Here is a 26,773-nt window from a genome sequence, read left to right on the forward strand (position 1 = left end):
AGGTCCCCCACCCCCTAGGCTCTTCATACAATGTGACCTGGATTCTCCCAGTGAGAGGTGTAGTCAAAGTTCCCTCTCCTTACATCCATGGCCATGGATGCTTCTGCCTGATTCTCCTGGGATGCTCCTATTTGGAACCCAGACGCCATGCTGTGAAGAAGTACATGGAAAAGCCATGCATAGGTGATATGGCTAAAGCCCCAGCTGAGGTCCCAGTTTATGGTCAACACAAGTCACCAGACATATGAGTGAGAAAGTTCCAGCCACCTTCTGACTGCAACCACATGACCCCAAATGGAAATAGCCTAGCTTAGCCTAACCAACCCCCAGAATCAGGAGTTAATAATGATTGTTGTTGTTTAAAGCAATTTGGGGGCAATTTGTTATACAGAAATAGATATCCAGAAAAAAGTGTTTTATCTAGATTGTGGGATTATGAGTATTAACAATATTTTTAAATATTTTTCAAGATTTCTACAATGACCACTTTTTTGTAATAATCAGTAAAAAAATTTTCTTATAGTTACTAAAAAGATTATTAAAAATAAAAACACAGTCTAATATATATATTTTTTCACTTCACCAAGGGAGAAATTAGGCCAGAATTTGAATTGAGGGACTTAAACCAGACTTGGAGAAAAGCTTTGCCTGCACGATTGATTACATGCTGGTAAGTATTAGTAAGATAAGTTTAAATTGGTATGATGGAGAGAGTGGTAGATTTGGAATAAGAAAACTTGGAAATGAATCTCAGTTTTCTGGGTGACCTTGAGCAAGCCCTTGCTCAAATTCAGCTTTCTGTTTTGAAAAATGCAGCTGGCTGCTTAAGGAAGATAACATCCACCAGGGAGCCTGGCCCAGAAAAGGCGCTCTGAAGTGGCAGGTGATCTTGTCTAATCCATGCCAATTATAAGCGGGCATCTGCAAGCTCTGTGGAGGGCTTATCCTTTACTGCCACCAGGGGCTACAGTCCCGATAATGAAAATTGCCTGGAGAAGAACCACAACTCTTAAAAAGAAAAGAAAAAAAAAATCCAGAAACACTAAGCCGCTTTTCCAGCGGTCCTTGCCCACGACGCCCCACCAAGGCTGGAGACTCTAGTTCTGCCCCTTCAAATGACTCCGTCACGTGCGGAGGCCCAAAGAGCCCCGGGATACAGAGGGAGGAGGACCGGGAAGCCCAGCCTGGCCGGAGGCGGCGGCCTCGCGTTGCTGGGCAGGTGTCCTGGCAACCCCAGAACTCGCCGCCGCTGGAGGAGCAGGTGGCGCCGGCGTCCCTCTTGCCCTTGGCTCTTGGTTCCTCGGCCTGGCGTTCGACAGTTCGGCTGCCGGTTGGGGTTGGTGCGTTGATGTCGGCTGCATCCTCCTTGGAGGTCTCCGAGCGTAGAGCCAGGCCTCCCCTGGGGGAAGGGGTGGAAGGCCCATGTCGGTGGGCGGGGCGAGAGCCCAGGGGAGCTCGGCGGGCATGCAAACCGGGAAACGCCCAATCAGGGGGAAGGAGGGAAGCTCTCATTAAGAGGCCAACCCTGCCTGCTTGACTTTCAGTGGCCCGTGGAGTTTCTGTTTTTTTGACTGATGCCTTTCTTACAAAGCTCTTTTCTTTGTCTCCAGGTTGCTTTTAATATTTAAAACCGACACGTGCATAACTGCGTCCATGGACACTGGAAACTGTCCACGGGGCTGTCGACTCCCCGCCATCTACACAGCGATCTGCAGCAGTGAGCTGGAGAAGGTTCAAGAGAAAGGAGACTCTGGCATGACCACAGGAGAGCGGAGATACAGTTGAGTTTAAGAAATCAGGAGGGCTGGGTGGGATTTGGTTGCCCTATCCAAGTACACTAGAGTGAGAAGGGATTTTTTTAAAAATTAATTTATTTATTTTACTTATTGATTTTTGGCTGCGTTGGGTCTTCGTTGCTGCGTGGGCTTTCTCTAGTTGTGGTGAGCGGGGCCTCCTCTTCATTGCAGTGCGCGGGCTTCTCATTGCGGTGGCTTCTCTTGTTGCGGAGCACAGGCTCTAGGTCCGCGGGCTTCAGTAGTTGTGGCGCACAGGCTTAGTTGCTGTGCGGCATGTGGGATCTTCCCGGCCCAGGGCTTGAACCCATGTCCCCTGCATTGGCAGGTGGATTCTTAACCACTGCACTACCAGGGAAGCCCAAGAAGGCGTTGTTGAAGTTTAAAAGGAGGCTAGTTTGGGAGCATGTAAAAAGAACTACTTGTATTAATACTGTCTGTATTAACCAAAGATCTGATAAGGCAGAGAGCAGCATCAAACCCAAGATCTGATAAGGCAGAGAGCAGCATCAAAGCAGAGCTTTCATAAATGACCTCCCCGGATCTCCTAACAGCCAAGAGGTATATTACAAAGAGTAATGGGGGCCAGAGGTTTGACCTGCCCAGTGCTTCAGTCAATAAATGATGAAACTGGGATTTGACATGAGTCTTATGGTCTACAAAGCCCAGGCCCTTTCTTCTTCTTCTTTTTTTTTCTTTGCTCATATATTAGATTTGTGGTATTGTTTATTGGATGGGACAACTCAAGTGGAAATTATGAACACTTTAATGAAAGGTTTAAATTAAATAATGGATGGCATGATGGGTTCTAAGGCTGAGGAAGATGTTTGGGAGTGCATTTGCCTTCAGAGAACAGTGCCATGGAGCAGAACAGCCACAGTGTCTCAGAAAACCTCTGAGTGAGTACATATAGGTGGGTGGCCTTCATGCTGCAAAAAGGGATTGTAGAATGCTCTCTCTCTGCCCCATCAGATCTGAGCTTGGTCTCTGGTCTCCTGTATTCCAGGTCTGTAATCTCTTAATTTGTAAGTGCTGGGAGAGGATGGAGGTATGATTTACTACCCGCCTACAAGCGGGCGCCAGTAGAGCAGTAGGAGTTTGAGCCATTCTTTGCCCAACGTGGCTAGTTCAGCAAGGAGAAAAAGGTTCTGGGATTCTAGCTTTAAGCTCCAGACCTTTCTGCAGTTTTCAGGTTGACCAGGGATAAAGGAGGGACCTGCTGTTTTAAGGGTGGGTGGAGGGGCTTCAGGTTTCTGAGTTAGGGGTACTGGAAGAGCACCAGCATCTGAGATCTCCAGATCACATTAACCAAAGATCCATGGCTTCTTTTTCTGCTGGGTAGGTGTGTCTACTCAGGAGACCACATCTGAGCTCAGCTTCACATGGAGCCCACGGGTTTCAGGAAGGAAAGGGGCTCCATGAACCAGCTGAGGATGAATGCATAACTGTGGGGATATATGCATTTTTCCAGCAGAGAGGGCCCACTGCTTTCATTAATTTTGGGGGGCGTCTGTGATCCAAAAAAGGGTTAAAAACCACCATCCTAGATCTTTAGTTTGTTTGTTGAGCAGATAAGCAGGGATGGGAAACTGAGTGTTTGGTTAAAGAGTATCCACATTAAGCTAACTTGGCTTGCTGTATTATTTTCTCCCCACCAGACAGTGCTATGGTGTAAATCTGCTGAGATGACAGTTGTGTGAAAGAGCCTTGGTTATGTAAGGTGTTATTCCTGCCTAAAGAAATGGAAATAATTATCGTGAATTCCACAGATGTTGCCGAAGAAACAGACTTTCTATCTTTTTTTTAAAAATTAGTTAATTAATTTTTGGCCGTGTTTGGTCTTCGTTGTTGCGCGTGGGCTTTCTCTAGTTGCGGTGAGCGGGGGCTATTCTTTGTTGCGATGTGCGGGCTTCTCATTGCAGTGGCTTCTCTTGTTGCGGAGCACGGGCTCTAGGCACGCGGGCTTCAGAAGATGTGGCACACAGGCTTAGTTGCTCCACGGCATGTGGGATCTTCCCGGAGCAGGGCTCGAACCTGTGTCCCCTGCATTAGCAGGCGGATTCTTAAGCACTGCACCACCAGGGAAGTCCCAGAAACAGACTTTCTTCTAAACTTCTTCTTTTACTTTTCTGATTCCTTTCTAGTCATCAGAACCTTCTCTTGGTCCTTAAGGTTGGACCATCTTTTCGTATTTCATAAAGTTTTAGCGACTTGTTAGGATTTTCTATCTTATGGCTCACTGGATTTTTATTGCATTTGAGTAACAATTATCAAGATGAATGGTGACCCTTTCGAGAAAGACATTCCTTAGGTTACAGTGCCTCACCCCAGCCTACAGTGCTATATAGAGAGGTGGGATACACATTGGGAGCTGGGCATGACAGGTCATTGACTTGCTGAAAGTAATTCAGTGTTACTCTACACAGTGGGAACATCAGTATCAGAATGGGTGGGTTCAGACTTGCATTTCCAGTCCTCTTCTCCTACCTGAGGAGATGTGGAGGGGCAGCCTGAGGTCATGCTTAAGTGTCTCTAGGTCATGTTTGAGGCTGAATTACTACTGGGAAGACCCGGAAGTCAGTTGGGTCTGGAGAATGTGTCATTTGAGCAGAGCCACTGCTCTTCCCGCCCTGGCCGGTCAGACAAGTCTGCTCTTATAGCAACCACAGGCCACTTTCTAGAGTGTTGCCAGCACAAAACTTCTTAAGCAAACAAAGAAGTAGGCTACATTTGTAGATGTGATTTCACTGCATGCTACTCAAGGTTGCATAATACATTGACATTTTGCCCCGCAAATAAAAAAACAAACCCAAAAATCTTGTGAGGAGCCCCCTCTGATACCATCCCTAGCAGCCAATCACTGCTTTGATGAGCTCTCCTGTCCTCTAGTGGCCGATACAATATACAACGTAAAATATTTCCGGGCTATGAAAAGGCAGCCCCTGTTAAAACCTCTGGGCAAATACTATCATAAGTAAATGCTATGATAAGTAACTCAGAACTGACCTACAGGTCTCAACCTAGAAGACATCTCTGCCCTTGATCTTATTTTTTCTCTACATGTGTGGGTCCCTTCTGCATCCTTATACATACATTTCACACCTTTTTCATAGATGTGTTTCTAGAAGTAGAACCTTGGATGAAAAGGGCACCTCTCATAGGCTTTGGAGGACATAAATGGCCAAATTGCTCTTCAGTGAGATGGAGATATTTTCAGCAGCAGTGTACAAGAATGCCATTTCTCCAAGCTGTGCCAGCTGTGGGTATTTGCAAAGTGATAGTGAATAATAGTATCTCATTTTAAGTTCAGCTCTTTTACTAATGTAAGGATGAACTTTTTTTCCAAATGTACATAGGCTATTTTCATCTTACAAATTGTAAAAAACTCATACTTTGTCATGATTATTAACTCTTTTTCTTATCATGTATGTTATAAATTTCCTCCCAGTTTAGAGTTTGCTATGGAAGTTTTAAATGTATATGTATTTAAATCTATACATCTTTCTTTTATTTTGTCTGTATTCGATATCTTTCTTAGAAATAACTTCCCCACTCTGACATTATGTAAACATTCACTTATCATTTTTCAGGTATATCTTTAAATTTTTACATTCAAATTTATAATTCATTTGGAATTTATTTTGGGATAAGAGAGATTTAGTTTTATTTTCATGCCAAATGATTAATTAGTTCTTCCAGCAATCTTTTTTGAATGATCTATCCTTTCTTCACTGAGATAAGGTGCCACTGTTATCACATAAAATTTTATTCTATCTACATTTGCTATTTGTTCTATTGATTTATCTGTCAGGGTTTGTGACAGTAACATTAAACTACATTTTATAAATTATACTCCATTGCTCTGTAACCTTGAGCAAGTTATTTGATATTTCTCGTACTCAATTTCTTTATGGGTAAAGTTATTTCTATTTTATTTGTAACTATGGCTTCTCTTTCATTTCTTATACTGTTTGCTTGTATTAAGATTTTTTTCTTGAACTTTATCTACATTATTAGTTTTTCCACAAAGCCATAATTCTGATAATCTTCTTTATTTCATTCATTTCTGCTTTTATTTTATGATTTCTTTCCTTATCATTTTGAGATGTTTGCCTTTTTTCCCCTTATTCCTTGAATTGAAAGCTTAGGTCATTAATTTTGGAATCTTTGTTTTTTAACACTATAACCTGTTACTTGTAAGATAGATATTTTTCACAGTTTGTGTCTCTGAAATTGGATTGGTCTTACCAGTGCTGTGGGCCCAGTAGCCCATGTTAAGTAGTTGTCATAAACTTTGCTAGATGAGCACTGAATAATGCAGGCGTGAGGTAAATTTAGGTGGAAAATGTGACCATTAAGGGTTGAGTTGAAAAGCGATTCAGTAATCAGGCTTTTGAATGAGAGGTTTAAGAATGCCTTAACCAATTAATTTTGTTTATATTTTCCTTCTTTAAATACGCACACGAGTGATATGTGATTAAAATCTATATCTAAGTAAGTCTGAAGTGGTGCTTCAATAAGTATTAAATAAAAGTCCTAAGTGATAAAGCATGTGTCATAATTTAATTGGCAGCCTCTGTTCTTTGTGGTACATAGAATAGTAATATTATTACAATGTCTTACATTCAGTAAAATACAGTTTATGCATTTAAGGTTCTAGGTTCTAATTACTGCTTTAGTTGAATCCCACAGTTTTGATATATTGTACATATGTCATTGATCATTAAGTACCTCATGAGTTCCATTTTCTTCTATCATATGAAATATTTAGAGGTGTGGTTTGAGTTTTCTTCTATCATATGAAATATTTAGAGGTGTGGTTTGAGTTTCCAAGCTTACGGATGTTTTTTGGCTGTCTTTTTATTATGGATTTCTAATAGTATTGCATTGTGGTCAGAGAGTGTGGTCTGTGTTATATTCGTTGACACCACATTTGTGATTCCGTGTCCGGGGCTGCTGCGGACCTGTGCTGTCTCTTCACAGCTTTGCCCTCCACTGGGCTCCACTGCATCCCAGCTACTCACCCCTCAAGCAACCAGTTGACCCTCATGTACCGAGGGCTGCTCTAGGCTCTGTGCATGTTCCAGAGCAGTTCTTCCCACACTTGGCTGGCTCTGAGAATCACCTGAGGTGCTTCTTTTTATTTTTTAAAGTATCTATTTATTTATTTGGTTGCACCGAGTCTTGGTTGGGCCACACAGTCTCCTTAGTTGTGGCATGCGGACTCTTAGTTGCGGGACGCATGTGGGATCTAGTTCCCTGACCAGGGATTGAACCTGGACCCCCTGCATTGGGAGCGCAGAGTCTTATCCACTGTGCCACCAGGGAAGTCCCCCGAGGTGCTTCTTAAACATACTGATTCTCGGGTTGTCCCCTGTAGGTCTGGGTCAGAGCCCTGGAATCTGCATGTTGAACAAGTGCCTCAAGGTGATTTTCATGACTGGACACATATAGGGAGTCAGGAAGAGGGACAGGATAGAATGCAGGGCAGTGATGGAACTGGGCTTGAAGAGGAGGAAATTCACTGCCAAGCATGAGCCTAAGAGGTAGAGGGAGACTTATTAAAAATGTGGGTTCCCAGGCTTCACCATGCGAGATTCCAGTTTGATGGGTCTGTAATGGGATTTGGGAATCTGTATTTTTAAATTATTTATTATATTTTTTGTTATTTTGTTTTTGTTTTTATCTTCCTTCCCCCAACCCCCTCTTTTTTTTTTTTGTTAACTCTGTATGCAACAGTCCTTACCGTGAGAAACTCCAGGATGTGGGTATTGTGAGGGGAGGAAGTAGCTCAGCTGGCCTTTAAACTTTGTAGAGTCACAGGCAAAGTCCTCTTAAGAGTAAAGGGTTTGGTGGTAGGGTTGGGACTTGACAAAGGTGGAAAAAATATGATTCACTTGATAGATGAATTTGAGAGGGCGTTGATAGGAAACGAATAAAGAATTGGCTAAGGGTCAGTTCCTCTGACAGATGGTGGGAATTTGCCCAGGTGCCTGGCATATGCCACATACATGTGAATCATGATACTGTGTAGGTGGAACAGCAGTCAGTCTAAAAATGTACTCCACTGTCAGAGAAGTCCGACTCTTGTTTCTTAAAATTTTCCTATAACCGAGAGCTTACATTTTATCTATGGAGCATCTGTGCTCTCTGAAGGTGTGCATAAAGAAGTGCAATATCCAGTCATCTGATTTTTTTTAAGTGACTGGACAACGCACACACCTATATAAAATGATGAGAGAACAGATTGACTTTCGCATAGGAGTCATTGTACAGCAGAGTGAAGACAGTGGGTGTGCTTCTCTATCTGACTTTCCTTGGGTTTCAGGACTTGTAATTGTGGGTGGTTGGGGAGTTATAATGCTTTGCCATTTATTCACTCAAACATTTATTGAATATCTATTTGTGCCAAGCACTGCTCCGAGCGCTACTAAGATGAATAAGACACAGTCTGGTGGGGAAGGTGTGATATAAAAGAATGATGACACTGCAGTGGGAGGGGAACCCATAGAAGTTCTGAAGACAGTTCTTTGGATTGTGATCACCAGCTATACTCGCTAGTCTTTCTATGAATAAATCCTTTGGGGAATTTTCTTGAGATGCTCAATACAATGTACAGTGATATATAGCTCAATTCAGACCTTCTTTCTTCCACTTAGTTTAGTTAGAGTAGGTGAACTATGTGGCCGGGGGGCAAGCAATCTAACACAGAAGTTAGCATTTTTAGACTTTAGTGTTACAGGATCTGTGATCCAACCTGGGCCAACATGTTTATTTTCTATGTGGTCTTGGTTGCTCAACATTCTGAGCCTCAGTTTTCTCATCTGTAAAATGGAAGGATAAGTAATACTTCTGTCTGTGCGTTGTTATGAGAATTAAATGAGATAATGTGTGAAGACGTTAACACAATCTCAAGTATACAGTAAATGCTCAAACTTTTTTTCTTTTGGCTACACCATGCAGCCTGTGGGATCTTAGTTCCCTGGCCAGGGATTGACCCCGGGCCATGGCGGTAAAAGTGCTGAGTCCTAACCACTGGACTGCCAGGGAACTCCCACAAATGTTATTTTTTAAAAAGAAATTATTTATCATCTAGGGAATAAGATAAAGTGGGAGGTATTTTCATGAATGTAATCAAATGGTGATATCTATGTGTTGCAGGTACTAAACTCAATGATTTTCTGGAATCTAAGGGATGCTTTGCCAACATAATGTCCTCTGGCAGAAGTGTCAGCCTCTCATCTTCTATTGAAACAGGTCTAAGCGTCAGTGGGCCTTTCTGCCCTGGCAGAGGGTCTGTTCACCCAGAGTAAGTAAGGGTCCAGGGAAGAGCTGTAAATGTTGGGGTCAATTCTGACCAGGGGGCCAACAGTCTGAGAGGTAGTGTGACATATTTGGCAAGAGCATGGATTCTGGAACCAGACTGGGTTCAAATCTTACTCTGTCACTTGGCATCTGAGTGAATTTGGGCAAATTACTTCACCTCCCTGGTGAAGCTTTCTTATCTGCAAAATGGGGGTAATACTTCACAGTTGTGAGGATTAAATGAGGTAATACATATACTGTAAAGAGATTAGAAGATTCCCCCGGCATACAATACAGGCTGTGCAAGTGCTGACTATTATGAAGGTGAAATTAAACTACATGTTTTTTGGGAATACATACATACATACACAGGTGGTAAATCTTAAAGAAAATCAAAGAAATGATTACCATAACAGTCAGAGTCAGGATAGTGGTTACCTCTCTGGGAAAGGGACACACAGATGGTTTTTGGGGAGTGGGAGGAAAGGGCTGGCCATGCTTTATTTCTTCTCCTGGATGTTGGCCTTAAAATTATTTGTAAAACTGTATTTAGAAAAAAAGTATTCTGTACTTTGCTCTGTTTATATTTCTTTTATGGTCAAATGTTTTGAAAACCTTTTTCTAACAATTTTTGTTAAGTAATTTAAGTTCATTGTAGAAATTTTGAAAATATAAAAAGCAGTATTAAAAATAACAATCACAATAATCTTATCTCTTAGAGAATCAATGTCAACATTTTATTTTTTTATATGCATGAGAAAAAATTGATTTCTTTCTTATGCATAGAAATATGTATTTATTTTTCACAGTTAATATCATATTATACTATTTTTTTGCAAAACCTGCTTTCTCCAGCTCTGCATTTACCCACTTTTCCACAGTCATCTGTTTATCTGTCCATGTCCTCTTCCCCTTGATCCTAAGCTCCTGAGAGTAGGGACTGTTTGGATCCCCAGTGTCTAGAGCAATGCCTGCCACAAAATGTACTCAGATAAATGTTTGTTGCGTAAAACAAAGTAGGTGGATATTTCTAAAGTTCTTTCGGAAAGTCTCCTTTATCCTTGCAATCTTTTCTACACGGTTTGTTTGGCAAACACAAATATATAAAAAATATTTAGAAGAGACATATTTCACCCCAGTGTCAAAATTATCATACATTTTGAACTGGGAGGGGGACTCTGAGTTGTTGCATTTTTGCTCTATCTGCACACTTCAAAAGTTCAAAGTTATTACTGTAGATATGTTTATTAAAAACTAGAGATCGAGGACTTCCCTGGTGGCGCAGTGGTTAAGAATCCGCTTGCATAGACTTATATATACTACCAAATGTAAAATAGATAGCTAGTGGAAAGCAGCCCCGCATAGCACAGGGAGATCAGCTCGGGGCTTTGTGACCACCTAGAGGGGTGGGATAGGGAGGGTGGGAGGGAGACACAAGAGGGAAGAGATATGGGGATATATGTATATGCATAGCTGATTCACTTTGTTATACAGCAGGAACTAACACACCGTTGTAAAGCAATTATACTCCAATAAAGATGTTAAAAAAAAAAAAAAGAATCCGCCTGCCAATGCAGGAGACACGGGTTCGAGTCTTGGTTCGGGAAGATCCCACATGCCGCGGAGCAGCTAAGCCCATGTGCCACAACTACTGAGCCTGTGCTCTAGAGCCAGCGAGCTGCAACTACTGAGCCCGTGCGCCACAACTACTGAAGCCGGTGTGCCTAGAGCCTGTGCTTCGCAACAAGAGAAGCTACTGCAATGAGAAGCCTGCGCACCGCAAGGAAGAGTAGCCCCTGCTTGCCGCAACTAGAGAAAGCCCATGCGCAGCAACGAAGACCCAACACAGCCAAAAATAAATTAAAAATAATAATGATAATAATAAAATAAATAAAAAACAAACTAGAGATCGAGCTATACAAGACTTGTGAGTTATGGAACTCGGGTTCTTTATGACTTTTAGGCAACATAGTCTAGACTTAACCTGGAGATCCAGCTCTGCCTCTGTCTGGGGTGTGTTTTATCGTTAGCTGCCTTGAGGGCCCATTTCCCTTGCAAATGGAAGTGATTCTATTTGCCCCACCTATATCACAGGATGTTTGTAGAGCAAACAAGACTATCAGTATGAAGTTGGTTTGAAACTATTCAAATATCAGGGTGATGTAATATTATGAAAAAAGATCCTATGACTTGATAACAGATAACTACATCTGAAAGCATTGTCCAAGGCCATCTATCAAATGCAAGGCCACTTAGACCAGAAGTGATTGCTTTTTCTGTTGACACAATAGTTTGCTGTAGGCCTTTTTAACTGCCAAGAAGTTAGGCACTAAACATAATGCTCTGTTATTACAGCCATTTCAGTCTAGGTTTGTTTTTGATTATTTCTGCCTCTTCTCTTTATACTGACTGATTTTTTCTTTCCAGTCAATGGTTTAATTGAACATGTACCTTTTTTGGTAACAGTTTTATTTGAAGCATAATTCACATACCATATAATTTACTGGTTTAAAGTGTACAAGTCAGTGGTTTTTAGTGTATTCACAGAGTTGTGCAATCATTACCACAGTCAATTTTAGAACATTTTTGTCACCCCCAAAAGAATCCTGTACCCTTTAGCAGTCACCCCCATGTCCCCTATCCCCCCAGCCCTGGAAACCACTAATCTATATTTTATCTCTATGGATTTACCTGTTCTGGATGTTTCATATAAATGGAATCACCAATATCTGGTCTTTGGTGTCTGGCTTCTTTTTTTTCAGCCTAATGTTTTCAAGGTTCATTCATGTTGTAACATGTATCAGTATATCACGCATTTTTAATTTTAATTTTTATATTTATTTATTTGGCCACACCACGTGGCTTGTGGGATCTTAGTTCCCTGACCAGAGATTGAACCCGGGCCCTCGGCAGTGAGAGCACAGAGTCTGAACCACTGGACTGCCAGGGAATTCGCATCATTCATTTTTTAAAAAATTGTGGTAAAAAATATGTAACAGAACATTTGCCACTTTATCCACTTTAAGTGTACAATTCAGTGGCATTAAGTTATACTCACACTGTTGTGCAACTATCACTACTAACTATTTTCAAAACATTTTCATCACCCCAGACAGAAAACTCTGTGCCCATTAAGCAATGATTCTCCATTCTCCCCTCTCCCCATTTCCTGGTACTCTAATCTAATCTACTTTCTGTCTCTATGAATTTACCTATTCTAGATATTTCATATAAGTGGAATAATACAATATTTGTCCTTTTGTGTTTGGCTTATTTCACTTAGCATAACGTTTTCAAGATTCTTCCAAGTTGTAGAATATATCAGAACTTCATTCCTTTTTATGTCTGAATAATATTCCACTGCATGTATATGCTACATTTTATTTATCCATTCATCTATCAATGGACATTTGGGTTATTTCCACCTTTTGGCTCTTATGAGTAATGGTGCAATGGACATTATTCTTGTGTAAGTATCTGTTTGAGGGTCTGTTTTCAGTTCTTTTGGATATATGCCAGGAGTGGAATTGCTGGGTTATATGGTAATTTTTTAAAAATATTTATTTATTTGGCTGCGTTGTGTCTTAGTTGCAGCAAGTTGGATCTTTGTTGCAGCATGCAGGATCTTTTTTTTCATTGCAGCGCATGGGCTCTTTGTTACGGTGTATGCACTTCTCTAGTTGCGTCACACCGGCTTAGTTGCCCCACAGCATGTAGGATCTTAGTTCCCTCATCAGAGATCGAACCCACGTCCTCTGCATTGGAAGGTGGATTTTTAACCGCTGGACCACCAGGGAAATTCCCCGATAATTCTATATTTAACTTTTGGACACTAAATTTTTTAAGCATGCACCTTTTGAATATATTTCAGTCCCCTCAAATTGCGAATATATAAATTATATTCTCATGGACTTTTATCGAGGAATAGTCTTAGTTCTCATACATGAGGGGGATTCTAGTGTAAGATCAGCTTCTAACTTCCAATTTAAGCACATTGAAGAATCTAATCCTTCTGCTTCCTTTCCAGCCCTGCTGCAGATTTGGATCTGAAATCCTCCTCCTCACATTCTGATCACTCCTCTGAAACCTCACTGCCTGAAGCCCGAAAGGATAAATATCCCCAGGAATTCAGCCTGCTTAAGTTGCAGACAAGTGAGTAAGTCATAGGTCCTCCTCCACTCCCAGGGTCTTTGCAGAAGGCTGCTATACTGTTGGGTGCCATTCACTGAAGGTCCATTAGGTGCCAGGCATTCAACACACTTCATCTCTAATTCTCACAACAACTCTGCTGGGCAGCTATTTTTATGTGTTTTGCAAAAATAAAATGCTTTTATGTAAAAACCATAAATGTACTGTAGCAAAATACTAAAACAATAAATAAGTATGTAGAGTATAAAAACCCATACCCCAATATTCTCCAATAATCTTCCCATTCTGCCCCATAGCTGTGAAGAGTTTGATATATATTCCTTGAGAATTTTGACATGTATATATGTATGTATACATTTATATATATATATATATGTTTGTATATATATATTTATTGCTTGTAATATACCACCATATTTTCATTAGTAGAAAATAGTACACAAATTATTTTCACTAGTAGAAAATAGTATACAAATTATTTTCACTCAAAGTAAATAGATCATGGACCTCTTTCTTTGTCAATACGTATAGACCTATGTGGCTAATACAGACCTACCCATTTTACACAGAAGGAAACTGAGGCTTGGAGAGGTTCAGTCACCCATATGAGTACACGAAACTAGGAAATGAAGGGATGATTAGAACCCAAACTTGCTTGCCTCCAAAGCATGTGTTCCTTCTCGGCCACCAAAGAGCACAAGAGTTTCTTAAGCAACCCTAGAGCTGTCAGGAGATCTTTTATTGTTTAAAATCACTTTAGCCATTTTACAGGAAAAGGGTCAAATGAGGAAACAGAGACACTGAGAGGTCCAGTAACTAGCCTAAGGTCTCACAGCAGCCTTTCTCCTTGGTCATAATCGTATGTTCACATTTCCCTGTGTCACTGTAGTGCATGCATGTGCCACTGTTGCTGCCAGCACCATGTATCATCCGGTTAAGATGCCATGGGTGTTCCAACCCTTCCCTGGTTGATGGGCATTCTGTTCTTCCTACACACTTATTAGAGAAAGGTTGGATTGTAGGTGGTTGTAAAACTGTCTCTGAGCTTCCTAACCCATACATCACTTCCAGCCATAAAACTGGCTTTATTTTTTTATTTTATTTTATTTTTTTGTGGTACGCAGGCCTCTCACTGTTGTGGCCTCTCCCGTTGCGGAGCACAGGCTCCGGATGTGCAGGCTCAGTGGCCATGGCTCACGGGCCCAGGCGCTCCGCGGCATGTGGGATCTTCCCAGACCGGGGCACGAACCCGTGTCCCCTGCATCGGCAGGTGGACTCTCAACCACTGCGCCACCAGGGAAGCCCAAAACTGGCTTTATTTTTGAAGGGGAGGGTAAAAAGGGAAAAAAAGAGAGCCCTCTTCGATAGCTTTCTTCCTACTTCCCTGCCTTTTGTGCCTAGTTCCACAGAGTCTGACATTGCCCTCAATGTAGAACCAAGGAATTATACCCGTTAATAAAGGCTGTATAGCCAGATAGTGCCTGGGGGGGGTTTCACAGTGTTTTGTCATCCAACTACATTGTGATGCTGGGAGCAGTGCTGATGGAAGGATTTCTGATGTCTTGCAGAAGATGGGCAGCATCCTGAGTGGACATTTTACCCAAGGCTTAGCAGCAACATCCACACCTACCATGTTGGAAAGCAGTGTTTCTTTAACGGGGTCTTCCTCGGCAACAGGAGGTCTCTATCAGAGAGGACGATGGACAAGTGCTTTGGGAGGAAGAAATATGGTAATGTTTTCCTCCTGGACCTTAACTGTGCAATGTTCAAAAATACTCCTGAGTCATGATTCTGCAGGCCCAGCATCACGTGGCTGGGGGCAGCCCTGAGGGGTCACCAGGTCACCCAAGTGCAGCCAGGAAGATAGGAAAGTGAAGGGGATGGTTGGCAGACTGCACTTTTTGGCATAGAACTCACAACATATGCTGATCTACATTTTTGTTTTTCTCTGGATTTCATAAAATGCTAATGTGACATTTAAGTCATCAGATAAGTTCTCTCAGATACTTATTAATAGAAACCTCCACTGAAGTCCGAGGAAAATAATTCATGTTTTAATTAAATGCTGCCTGTCATATGCATTTAAATCGTACTTTAGATTCTCTCTTTTTTTTTTAAGTGCATTCTTTTTTTAAAAAAGTTAATTAGTTAATTTATATTTCGGCTGCGTTGGGTCTTCGTTGCGGTGCACGGGCTTCTCATTGCGGTGGTATCTCTTGTTGCGGAGCATGAGTGCCAGGCGCCCAGGCTTCAGTAGTTGCAGCATGTGCACTCAGTAGTTGCAGCACGTGGGCTCAGTAGTTGTGGCTCGCAGGCTTAGTTGCTCCGTGGCATGTGGGATCTTCCTGGACCAGGGCTTGAACCCGTGTCCCCTGCATTGGCAGGCGGATTCTTCACCACTGCGCCACCAGGGGTGTCCCTGTACTTTAGATTCTTTACAAGGAAAACATCCTGTAAACCTTAGCCTGAAGTGCATGTTGTTATTTTGCAGCTGATTTAATAAAAGGTAGTTGAGATGAGGAGTTATATACATCTCTTCTCAGCTTTAACTTGGTGAGTCCTCTGTCCCAACCTAGCCATCATGGATTTACTGAAAGACCCTAAAGAGTTTCTGAATACTAAGGGACCATTTATGGCACACACTTCTACAGAAATACCCCTATAGGATTCAGCCATTGCTTCAGGGAAGAATAAGATTGCTGTAGTAGGAATACAAAGAGAAAGAAATGGAAGGCTCTCATTTTTGAGTTTTAAAGTAGACTTTTAAACTCGTAGCAGAGACAAAAGACAAAGGCTTCTGTTTGGATAGAGAATACACCAAAAGCCAGACTAAAGTAGTCACTGATACGGGGACTTCGAGGAGTCCTATGTCCTACCCAACTCCTGAGATCAAAAGCTAGTGGGTGATCGGATGTGAATCTAGCTGGGGCTTCTGCCTCACAGGTGGCTACAGGAAGACCTCGAGCTTCAAAGTGAAGTGGCATCTGGCCTGAATCTGAGCAGGAGAGTGGTGATAGCTGTGGGCAATATTTGGGTGGAAAGCCAGCCTCAGGGTCTCATCCAGCCAGGAGATGTGTAAGAATAGCAGCATTTCTGTGCCATGTAAAGACTGTGGAGGTTAGGACAGAGAGAAAGAGAGAGAGAGAGAGAGAGAGAGAGAGAGCAAGCCAGGAGAGCTGGTCTTAAAGCTGGAATGCTGGGAGGCCACTGTACGGTGCACTTTCGACCATCAAGCCAGGGGTCATCTGAGAATAAATGTGTGCCTCACCTGACGCATTGTGGAGGGGGATGGCTTCTGAAGGATCAGACTAGATGACCCATTTTAGCAGACAACAGAAATAGATGCCAACTCTCAGAGAGTAGCAGATACCCATGTGGTTTGCAGACAGTGACCCAGGACCCAAAGCCTTCCACTAAAGCCTTGATGTCATGTAAGCCTGTTGTACACACCCCGACTTCCCACTCCTAATTGAGATGCAGCCATAGGGTAGAACAGGAAGGATTTATTTTTTAATTTTAATTAATTTATTTATTTTGGCCATGCTGCGCGGCTTGTGGGATCTTAGTTCCCCAGCTAGGGATTGAACCCGGGGCACAGCAGTGAAAGCGTGGAGTCCTAACTACCGGACTGCCAGGGAATTCCCAGGAAGGATTTATTTAACTGGTTTATGTCTGAAAACAACTGAGAAAAATCAAGAAGGGATTAAGTTTAGCTTTCTATTGCTTAGGCATGCTCTTGGCCCCAAGTAAGAGAAAAATCAAATTATCACAGACTTAAATCATAAGATATTTATTATGTAATTAACAAGAAGCTTTGACATCTAGGTGACCTATATAGTCTGGTTGCCCAGTGATGTCATCAAAGATGTAGGCTCGTTTTATTTTTGTGTGTGTGTGTGTTACCATTCTTCGTAGTGTTGGATTTTCTTGCCTTGATGCTTGTCACCTTATGGTCACAAGATAACTGTTGCTGTTCCAAGAATCATTTTTATATTCAAGACATGAAAAAGAGGAAAATCTCTTGTTGCCTTCCCCTTTTAGAAGGAAGGAAAAGTTTTCCCATATGGTCCTTGGGAGAATTCCTTCCACTCGTGTCTCACTGGCCAGAACTGGGCCAACTGCAAGTACATATCAAAAGTAAATGAGATTGTCATGATGATCCAAATCCTAACCCTAACCCATCACTTCCCTCCTAACTCGAAAGTAAACATTGTCCTGAATTTTGTGTTTATTATTCCGTTTCCTTCCTCCCTCCCTCCCTCCCTTCCTCCCTTCCTTCCTTCCCTTTACTGTTTTTATTGTCTTGTCTCCCCAACTAGATAGGATTCCCTATTCTCTAACCTTGAATTTTCCAGATTAAAAAAAAAAATTGGGATGCGGGTGGTATTAGCCTAGTCCTGATTTCAAATAATAACACTGCTACCATTTCTTTTTTTTTTTTTTTTGGCCACGCCGTGTGGCATGTGGGATCTTAGTTACCTGACCAGGGATTGAACCCGAGCCCCCTGCAGTGGAAACTCAGAGTCTTAACTAACCACTGGACCGCCAGGGAAGTCCCCATTTCTTTTTTTAAGCATTACGTGGGTATACTATTTTTATTGATTGACGTTTAAATTTCACCATTAAACATGGAACAGAAGTATATGCTGGCCCTACGTTCAGATTTTTGAAATAAAGATACATGGACAGATAGCTTTAAGGGTGCAACATACTAAACATTGCACAATATATATTAAACAACTTAGATTATACCTTTATACATTTAGTAGCACAAGTATAGGGATAAGCCATGCAATTGAAGGAAAAACCTGTTCAGAACTGAACAGAGAGGTCCTTGGTTACTGACAGAATCTCCCCTTGACTTCAGGCTTGAGACAAACCAAGGAGTCTGTCAATATACAAAACCCACTGAATTCAGGACAAACAGTAGCCACTGGGTAGATATTAAGGAATTGGCTCTTGCTAATTCGGATTGTGGGGACCAGTCTGAAGGGTTGACTGGATGCTGGAAATGCTGCAGCTCAAGTCCAGGATCTGTAGATTAGAAGAGCAGTCTAGAGATAGAATGGTTAGTGCATTCTTCAGAAAGCCCCGGTTTTCCAAACAAGTTCCTAGGATACTTTCCCCAAACAGGGTGCTACCATTTCTTGAGTGCTGATATGTATCCAGATTATTCTTATTCAGTACTCATGATAGCTATGCAAAGTAGACATTTGAAATAAACAGTTTATAAATGAGGATTCTAAGGCTTAGGGAAGTTAAACTGCTCAAGGGCACAGAACTAGAAATTGCAGAATTGAATTTGGACTCCGGCGTGACTGATTTCACAGTTCAAGCCCTTCTCACCACTTCTTGCTGTCACCTGACCTTTACTTGTCAGTACCCTGGTTTGGGTTTCAAAAGATAGGGTCACTCCACTCTCCTTGCTTTGATTCCTCAGCATTTCATCCTCAGGAAGCACTCAATGTACAGATGTAGTTGATGTTATTTCCCTGCAACTTAAGAGCTAATAAAAAGTTTAGCTGAAGAGTCTTAGCTATTGAAAAGGGTTTTGAAAGAGTAAAAAATAGAAAATTAAAAAGTCAAGTACTCCAGTAACTCAAGTACTTCCACCAATTGTGCAGATGGCTCTTCTGAGTTAGCTAGAGAAATTCGGGCAAGTAGGAAACAGCTTATCAAAAATCTTCCCCAGCTCTCCCTTTGGCTTGTATCTTGTGGGTACAGGTGAATGGAGCAATACCAAAACAAGCATTTAAAAATTAAAAAGAGGGTCCTGTTCATTGGGTGTGTGAGCAAAGAAGGAGGTTGTGCTTCCAGCCATGGATCCTTTCTTCTGATCCCAAGGTGGTTAGTCTTGCAGTCCAGGATTATTCCCTTAGGAAATGCATCTGGTGTAAGAGGTGCAGGTTTAAACGACCATCCTGTACCAGGCTGACTCCATGTGGCTAGTTACTTATTCCTGGGGCATTGGAAGCAGCTGGGTTGGGTGTCTGAGCATGGGCTGAGGAAGCACTGTTTGCTCAGCATCAGTAGACTTTTTCGTGACTCCTCTCCACCAGGAAGGCCACCTCCTACTGCTACACTACCCTAGTCTTTGAGTCAGAAGGCGTAGCAGAACCCTTATTAGTTGATTTCCTCCTGAGACCCAGTCGGAGAGGCAGAGCCCCAATTAGAGCTGCCTCTAATCCTGAAGGGATTCAGGGATTCAAAGTGCACTAATGTTCAGGAATGAAAAGATTTCAAGTCAGAGTTCATGCTAATCATTTCAGATACTTTTGATTCACCATTCATTTTAAACCAAAACATCCCATCCAAACCTAAGCTATTCTTCTTTCCCAGGGTGAGGTAATCATAACAACACCTTTTATTAATTAATTAATTAATTTTTGCTGTGTTGGGTCTTCGTTTCTGTGCGAGGGCTTTCTCTAGTTGTGGCAAGCGGGGGCCACTCTTCATCGTGGTACACAGGCCTCTCACTATCACGGCCTCTCTTGTTGCAGAGCACAGGCTCCAGATGCGCAGGCTCAGTAGTTGTGGCTCATGGGCCTAGTTGCTCTGCGGCATGTGGGATCCTCCCAGACCAGGGCTCAAACCCGTGTCCCCTGCATTAGCAGGCAGATTCTCAACCACTGTGCCACCAGGGAAGACCAACAACACCTTTTAAAAAACGTTTCAAACATAGGCTCTCACTTTATTTTTTTTTTAATCTGTTTTATTAAAATTTATTTTTAATTTTTATTTTATTTTAGGCTCACACTTTTCATCTCCTCAAGGTGAGACAATCACAAACAGAACATTAAGATACCTATATGTACCTCATAATAAAACACTAAATTATCCTGTTTCCATTGTCATGTCAATTCTTACAGCAAATCTGTGGATCATCTTCAGCCCTTTTTATGATTTTGTTTTCAAACACCATTCACAGTTATTGATCCCAGGAATGGAATCCCAAAGGCAACTCCAGGAGATAATCCATATATGTATCCAGAACAGAGTAAAGGCTTCCACAAAGCAGGATCAACTCTCCCACCAGGGAATTTTTCAATGTAAGTGTATGTTAATACTAGGGTTATTTAGTTAACTTTAAAGGAATTCTATTTCTTTCTACTACATATAAATTATATTTGACAAGGGGTGAATCTCAACAAGACATATTTGGTGAGAATTTCTAAAAAAATCTGTACCTAGTTCCTTAGTGTGTGCACATGTACATATGTGTAATTGAAATCATACACAGGATCTTGACTACAAAAAGGTGGTTGTTAATTTTGTTCCTGTTATTATCAACAAATATGAAGACTTCAGTTTTCATACTGAATCAGATTGTTGGTTAGTGACTACTATTTGGATTGACTTGTACTTGCAACTAAGCATTGAGGAGAAAGGGAGGGTCATTAAATTAAAAGAAAAAATAGTAGGTATAGTACATTAAAAATATTTTAAAAAATCAATCATGTTCCAAAGAAAACAAAACCACTAATTTGAAAAGATACATGCACCCCAATGTTCATAGCAGCATTATTTACAATAGCCAAGATATGGAAGCAACCTAAGTGTCCATCAGCAGATGAATGGATAAAGAAGATGTGGTGTATGTATACAATGGAATATTACTCGGCTGTAAAAAAGAACGAAATTTTTGCCATTTGCAACAACATGGATGAACTTGGAGGGTATTATGCATAGTGAAATAAGTCAGACAGAGAAAGACAAATACTGTATGATATCACTTATATGTGGAATCTAAAAAGTAAAACAAACTAGTAAATATAACAAAAAAGAAACAGACTCACAGATATAGAGAAAAAACTAGTATTTACTAGTGGGAGGGGGAGGGGCAAAAGAGAGGTGGGGATTAAGAGGTACAAACTACTATGTATAAAATAAATAAGCTACAAGGACATATTGTACAGTACAGGGAATATAACTGACATTTAATAAGAACTACAAATAGAGTATAACCCTTAAAAATTGTGAATCACTATGTATACACCTTAAACATATTGTAAATCAACTATACCTCAATAAAAATTAATCATGTTTGTTTTAATGATGTTTACTAAAAATGGTAAAAAAATAATAAGAATTATGGCCCTTAACAGTTTTGAAGCCCATACGTAACAATTAAAACCAGAAAATAAGACATTTTATTGAACACAATGATGTATTGATCTCTTTGCCATGGAAACCATACCAATCTTATGGTTGCCTTTTCTGTTTTTCAGAATGCCTTATGAAAAGAAATTTGATACATTTATTCCACTTGAGCCTCTTCCACAAATTCCCAAGTGAGTTCTCTCAGCATGTTTCATATTATCCTATCTTTATGAAAATATCAATTGTTTATTTTCTATGGAGGAGCTCATAGACACCTAACACATAGGGACCTTTTGAATCCCAGCAGGTGGGTGAGGCAGTTTGAATGGAGGGTTTTTGGTTTCGAAGGTCAAGTGTCTGTGGAGTCTGGCAGCTGGGCTGCTCACATCTTCAACAGATATGATTAACAAATACCAGATGCCATGTGTAGTCCTAGGTGTGCACTGTGAGGGGTTTGATGTGGAGCAAAAAGTCAGGGTCCCTGCTTTCCAAAACATAAGAGTTTGTTAGAAAAGACAGGGCTTTCCCTGGTGGGGCAGTGGTTGAGAGTCCACCTGCCCATGCAGGGGACACGGGTTCGAGCTCTGGTCCGGGAAGATCCCACATGCCACAGAGCAACTGAGCCCGTGTGCCACAACTACTGAGCCGGTGCTCTAGAGCCCGAGAGCCACAACTACTGAAGCCCGTGCACCTAGAGCCCGTGCTCTACAACAAGAGAAGCCACCGCAATGATAAGCCCGAGCACCGTGACGAAGAGTAGCCCCTTCTCACCGCAATTAGAGAAAGCCCGCGCACAGCAATGAAGACCTAATGCAGCCAAAAATAAATAAATAAATAAATAAATAAATAAATAAATAAATTTATTTAAAAAAAGAAGAAAAGAAAGGCATATGCTTAAATGAGTGCAGCCAGGGAGGACGGTTAGAGTTTGAAGAGGCAGAGAGCAAGCTATTGGAGTATTTCTGTATTTGAGGGAAGTATCATTCCTCTGATCTTATATGTTAGCTCAGCTCCATTCTGAACCTTATACATTTTGATATGTAGGTTATCCTTATTTTTTGAAGAATTCTGCATTTCCCATTGGTAGTTTCCTTTTGACTAAAGAATTCCTTAATAGAGAGATTTTGAATTTCCAGGTAGGAGAGCTTTCTGGTTTTTATTTTGTAATTCTTTTTGGAATTTTGAGATTTTTCATTTGAAGTAAATCTTTTTTTTTTTTTTAATTTTTTTTTATTATTATTTTTTTATTAGTTTCTGCTTTATAACAAAGTGAATCAGTCATACATATACATCTGTTCCCACATCCCCTCCCTCATGCATCTCCCTCCCTCCCACCCTCCCCATCCCACCCCTCCAGGCGGTCACAAAGCACCGAGCTGATCTCCCTGTGCTCTGCGGCTCCTTCCCACTATCTATCTACCTTACGTTTGGTAGTGTATATATGTCCATGCCTCTCTTTCGCTTTGTCACAGCTTACCCTTCCCCTTCCCCATATCCTCAAGTCCATTCTCTAGTAGGTCTGTGTCTTTATTCCCGTTTTACCCCTAGGTTCTTCATGACATTTTTTTTTTTTAAATTCCATATATATGTGTTAGCATACGGTATTTGTCTTTCTCTTTGAAGTAAATCTTAATGCTATTAAATTCACAAATATGCTAATTTAAATACCCAATTCTATTATCTAAAACACACATTGCAAACATACAAATATCTATTCTCTCCACATGTCAGAGCCCATTCATTTCATGGTTTGGAAATGGGGAGAATAGATCCCCTTAAACTGCAAGTCAGCAGGTGTTTCTTTACAGTTAACTTTAGCAAAATTCATACAAAATAGTAATTAATAATGATCTTCTTTACTTGTTAACTCACAAGGAAACACCTTCAAAACTGCATTTTGTTAAAGTTTCTATACTAAAATGTAGAAAAACTGAACTACACAAATATTGAAAAGTTAAAAATTCCTTAATTTTTTATTCCTGGTACCACTACCACAATTTACAGGGCAATATACCTGTTGTAATGAAAAGAAAAAGAAAAAGAAAAAGCTACAACAGATAAAAGACCTCAGGATTTTCTTTTTTTTTTTTTTTTGCTGTACACGGGCCTCTCACTGTCGTGGCTTCTCCCATTGCGGAGCACAGGCTCCGGACGTGCAGGCTCAGCGGCTATGGCTCATGGGCCCAGCCGCTCCGCGGCATGTGGGATCTTCCCAGACCGGGGCACGAACCCGTGTCCCCTGCATCAGCAGGCAGACTCTCAACCACTGAGCCACCAGGGAAGTCCTGTAATTCATTTTTACTTTTATCACCTCGTGATCAGAAAATATTGTTTTTAGTATTTTTATTTTATGGAACTTATCAAAATTTTCCCTGTGATCTAATATACGTTCGATTTTGGGACTTTCTCCACATGCATTTGAAAGTACATTCTATTTCATCAGGATGCGAAGTTAGATACATACCCAGAAGATTTATATTACTGATTATTCTGTTTAGTCCCTATATTTTCTTACTCATTTTTGTCCACTCATTTTGTCCACTCGGACCAAGAGTTATTGTGTTATAATGTCCCAATATTAGTGTGCTTCTATCTTTATTGCTTTTTTTATAGATTTCTTTTTTTTAAATAAATAAATTAATTAATTAATTTATTTATTTTGGCTGCACTCAGTCTTCGCTGCTGCATGAGGGCTTTCTCTAGTTGCAGACAGCTGGGGCTAATCTTTGTTGCAGTGTGCAGGCTTCTTGTTGCGGTGGCTTCTCTTGTTGCGGAGCACGGGCTCTAGGTGTGCAGGCTTCAGTAGTTGTGGCTCACGGGCTCGAGAGCGCAGACTCACTAGTTGTGGTGCACCGGCTTAGCTGCTCCGCAGCACGTGGGATCTTCCCAGAACAGGGCTCGAACCTGTGTCCCCTGCATTGGCAGGCGGACTCCCAAACACTGTGCCACCAGGGAAGCCCTATCTTTATTGTTAATTGTAGCCATTAGCATTATAAAAATATCTTTCTTTTTCTCATTTAATGCATTTGTCCTATGTTATACCTAGCCAGATATTAAGATTACAACTCTTACTTTGTTTTGTTTGCATTTAACTAATATGCCTTTGCCCATTCATAGACTTTCAAATCACTTTGTTTTAGGTCTTTCTCTCAGACAAAGAATTGAATTTTGCTTTGTGAGCCAATTTGAAATTTTTTTTCTTTAAGAGGTGAATTAGGGCCATTTGCATTTATTGATTTGACAGATTTGATTTCAATTCTATCATAATAGCTTATGTTACATGTATTATGTGTATTATATTTACCCTGAGTCTTTCACTGTTTTCTTTGATTATTTCAACAAAAGTTAAAAAATTATTTCTTCTGCTGTTTAGGAATGCTTGTGTTCTTATCCTGCTGGTTCCTTATGCTAATATCTTTCTATATTGCTGTTCGTCCTGCTTTTCTTTTTCTTCTTTTTGGCCGGTGCCTCACGGCATGTGGGATCCTTAGTTCCCTGACCAGGGATTGAACCTGTACCCCCTGCAGTAAAAGCACAGTCTTTTTTTAAAAATATAATTTATTATTATTTATTTTTATTTTTATTTTATTTATTTATTTTTGGCTGTGTTGAGTCTTCATTACTGTGCATGGACTTTTCTCTAGTTGCGGTGAGCGGGGACTACTTCTCGTTGGAACGCGCAGGCTTCTCATTGCGGTGGCCTCTCTTGCTGCGGAGCACAGGCTCTAGGCGCGCGGGCTTCAGTAGTTGTGGCTCGCGGGCTCCAGAGTGCCGGCTCAGCAGTTGGGGCACATGAGCTTGGTTGCTCCGCGGCATGTGGGATCCTCCCGGACCAGGGCTCGAACCCGTGTCCCCTGCATTGGCAGGCGGATTCTAACCACTACGCCACCAGGGCAGCCCCAAGCACAGAGTTTTTTTTTTTTTTTTTTTTAATTAGTTTCTGCTTTATAACAAAGTGGATCAGTCATACATATACATCTGTTCCCGCATCCCTTCCCTCTTGCGTCTCCCTCCCTCCCACTCTCCCTATCCCACTCCTCCAAGCACAGAGTCTTAATCACTAGACCGCTGGGGAAGTCTGTTGTCCTGCTGTTCTTACTTGGGCTTCTACTATTGGGTTGTCAGCTTTATTTTTTTTTATTTTTTATTTTTTTTTGCTGCACGCGGGCCTCTCACTGCTGTGGCCTCTCCCATTGCGGAGCACAGGCTCCTGACGCGCAGGCTCAGCGGCCATGGCTCACGGGCCCAGCCGCTCCGCGGCATGTGGGTTCTTCCCGGACCGGGGCATGAACCCGTGTCCCCTGCATCGGCAGGCGGACTCTCAACCACCACGCCACCAGGGAAGCCCGGGTTGTCAGCTTTAAATGGTAACCATTACTCCCACCTATTGCTAGGTGTGGTAGTCCTCTTCCTCCTTACAGGAAACTCCAGCAGGTTTATCAGGGTATTTTCTCAATCATGATGCACTTCTCCCTAAAAATACGAAAATTTTAGCGCCAAAAGATGAAAACATTCTTCGTCTTCCTGCTCTGACTCATCCCAGGAACCTCACTTCCTGGTACCTCTCGGAACCCACACACTGCAGCCCAGCATATGCCCTTTCAAATCTCAACAGACCTGGGAGGACGCTGGGTGTCTGTATTAGCTGAGGTCCCAGCAGAAAGCAGAAGGCACACTCAGGTGGGATTCTGAAGACAGTTTAATGAAAGGACTGTTTACCAGTGTGTGGGCAGGTTGAGGAAACTCACATGGGAGGGCGAAGCACCCAGGGGCTCCCACCAGTGGGAAGCTCTTACTGCTCCTAGGTCTGAACAGCAGAAGGAGGGCCCATGGTTCACAGAGCAGCAGGAGATGGAGAAGGGCTGTCTGAAAGGACCTGCGGCAGAGGAGAATACAGCGGCTCCAGAACTGGGGTACCTCAGGAGATAGGGCGGGAGCCGAGGATCTCAATAAGACATACCCCAACCTCTGTCTTTCCACCTTCTGATCTCCTGTTGGTACCTCCCATTAGCCAAGCCCAGCTCAAAGGTGGGGGCAGGGAGGAGTCAAGGTGATGCAGGCTACTGGGGTCAACTTCTTGGGTAGAGAGGGACACAAAAGAGACCTGGGTTTGGGGCAGGGGCAATGGTGAAGACTAACACGGTGTTTGATTTTGGTACTTTGTCTGCAGCATGGGAGGCCTTCTTACTTTTGGAGGATGTAGTGCCTTGTCTGCTGAAGTTGTTTGTAAATTTTGCATCAGACAAACTCAACTCAGGGTATTGTTTTCTTCCCACAGCTTGCCTTTCTGGGTGAAGGAGAAGGCCAACAAGCTGAAGAATGAGATAAGAGAAGTTGAAGAGCTTGACAGTTGGCAGCCAGTGGTCCCCTTGCTACAGAGTTTGCTACCTGTTGGTGGGTCAAAGAACCTTCAAAAAGTAGCATAG

At 41.7% G+C, this 26,773-nt stretch overlaps 1 protein-coding gene across 1 annotated transcript; it reads left to right on the top strand.

Annotated features, from left to right (window-relative positions):
• Positions 1–593: 593 nt before the first annotated feature.
• Positions 594–26,773, top strand: SPATS1 (spermatogenesis associated serine rich 1; the record flags this gene model as incomplete). The annotated part of the gene is made up of 8 exons (XM_079712949.1): positions 594–670; positions 1,611–1,780; positions 8,955–9,102; positions 13,126–13,250; positions 14,816–14,977; positions 20,176–20,296; positions 21,476–21,538; positions 26,626–26,773. The coding sequence occupies exons 2-8, from the start codon at positions 1,654–1,656 to the stop codon at positions 26,771–26,773; spliced, it is 894 nt and encodes a 297-aa protein (XP_079569075.1). The 5' UTR covers positions 594–670; positions 1,611–1,653.

The sequence above is a fragment of the Hyperoodon ampullatus genome (genome assembly GCF_949752795.1).
Source record: "Hyperoodon ampullatus genome assembly, chromosome: 10".
Classification (NCBI taxonomy): domain Eukaryota; kingdom Metazoa; phylum Chordata; class Mammalia; order Artiodactyla; family Ziphiidae; genus Hyperoodon; species Hyperoodon ampullatus.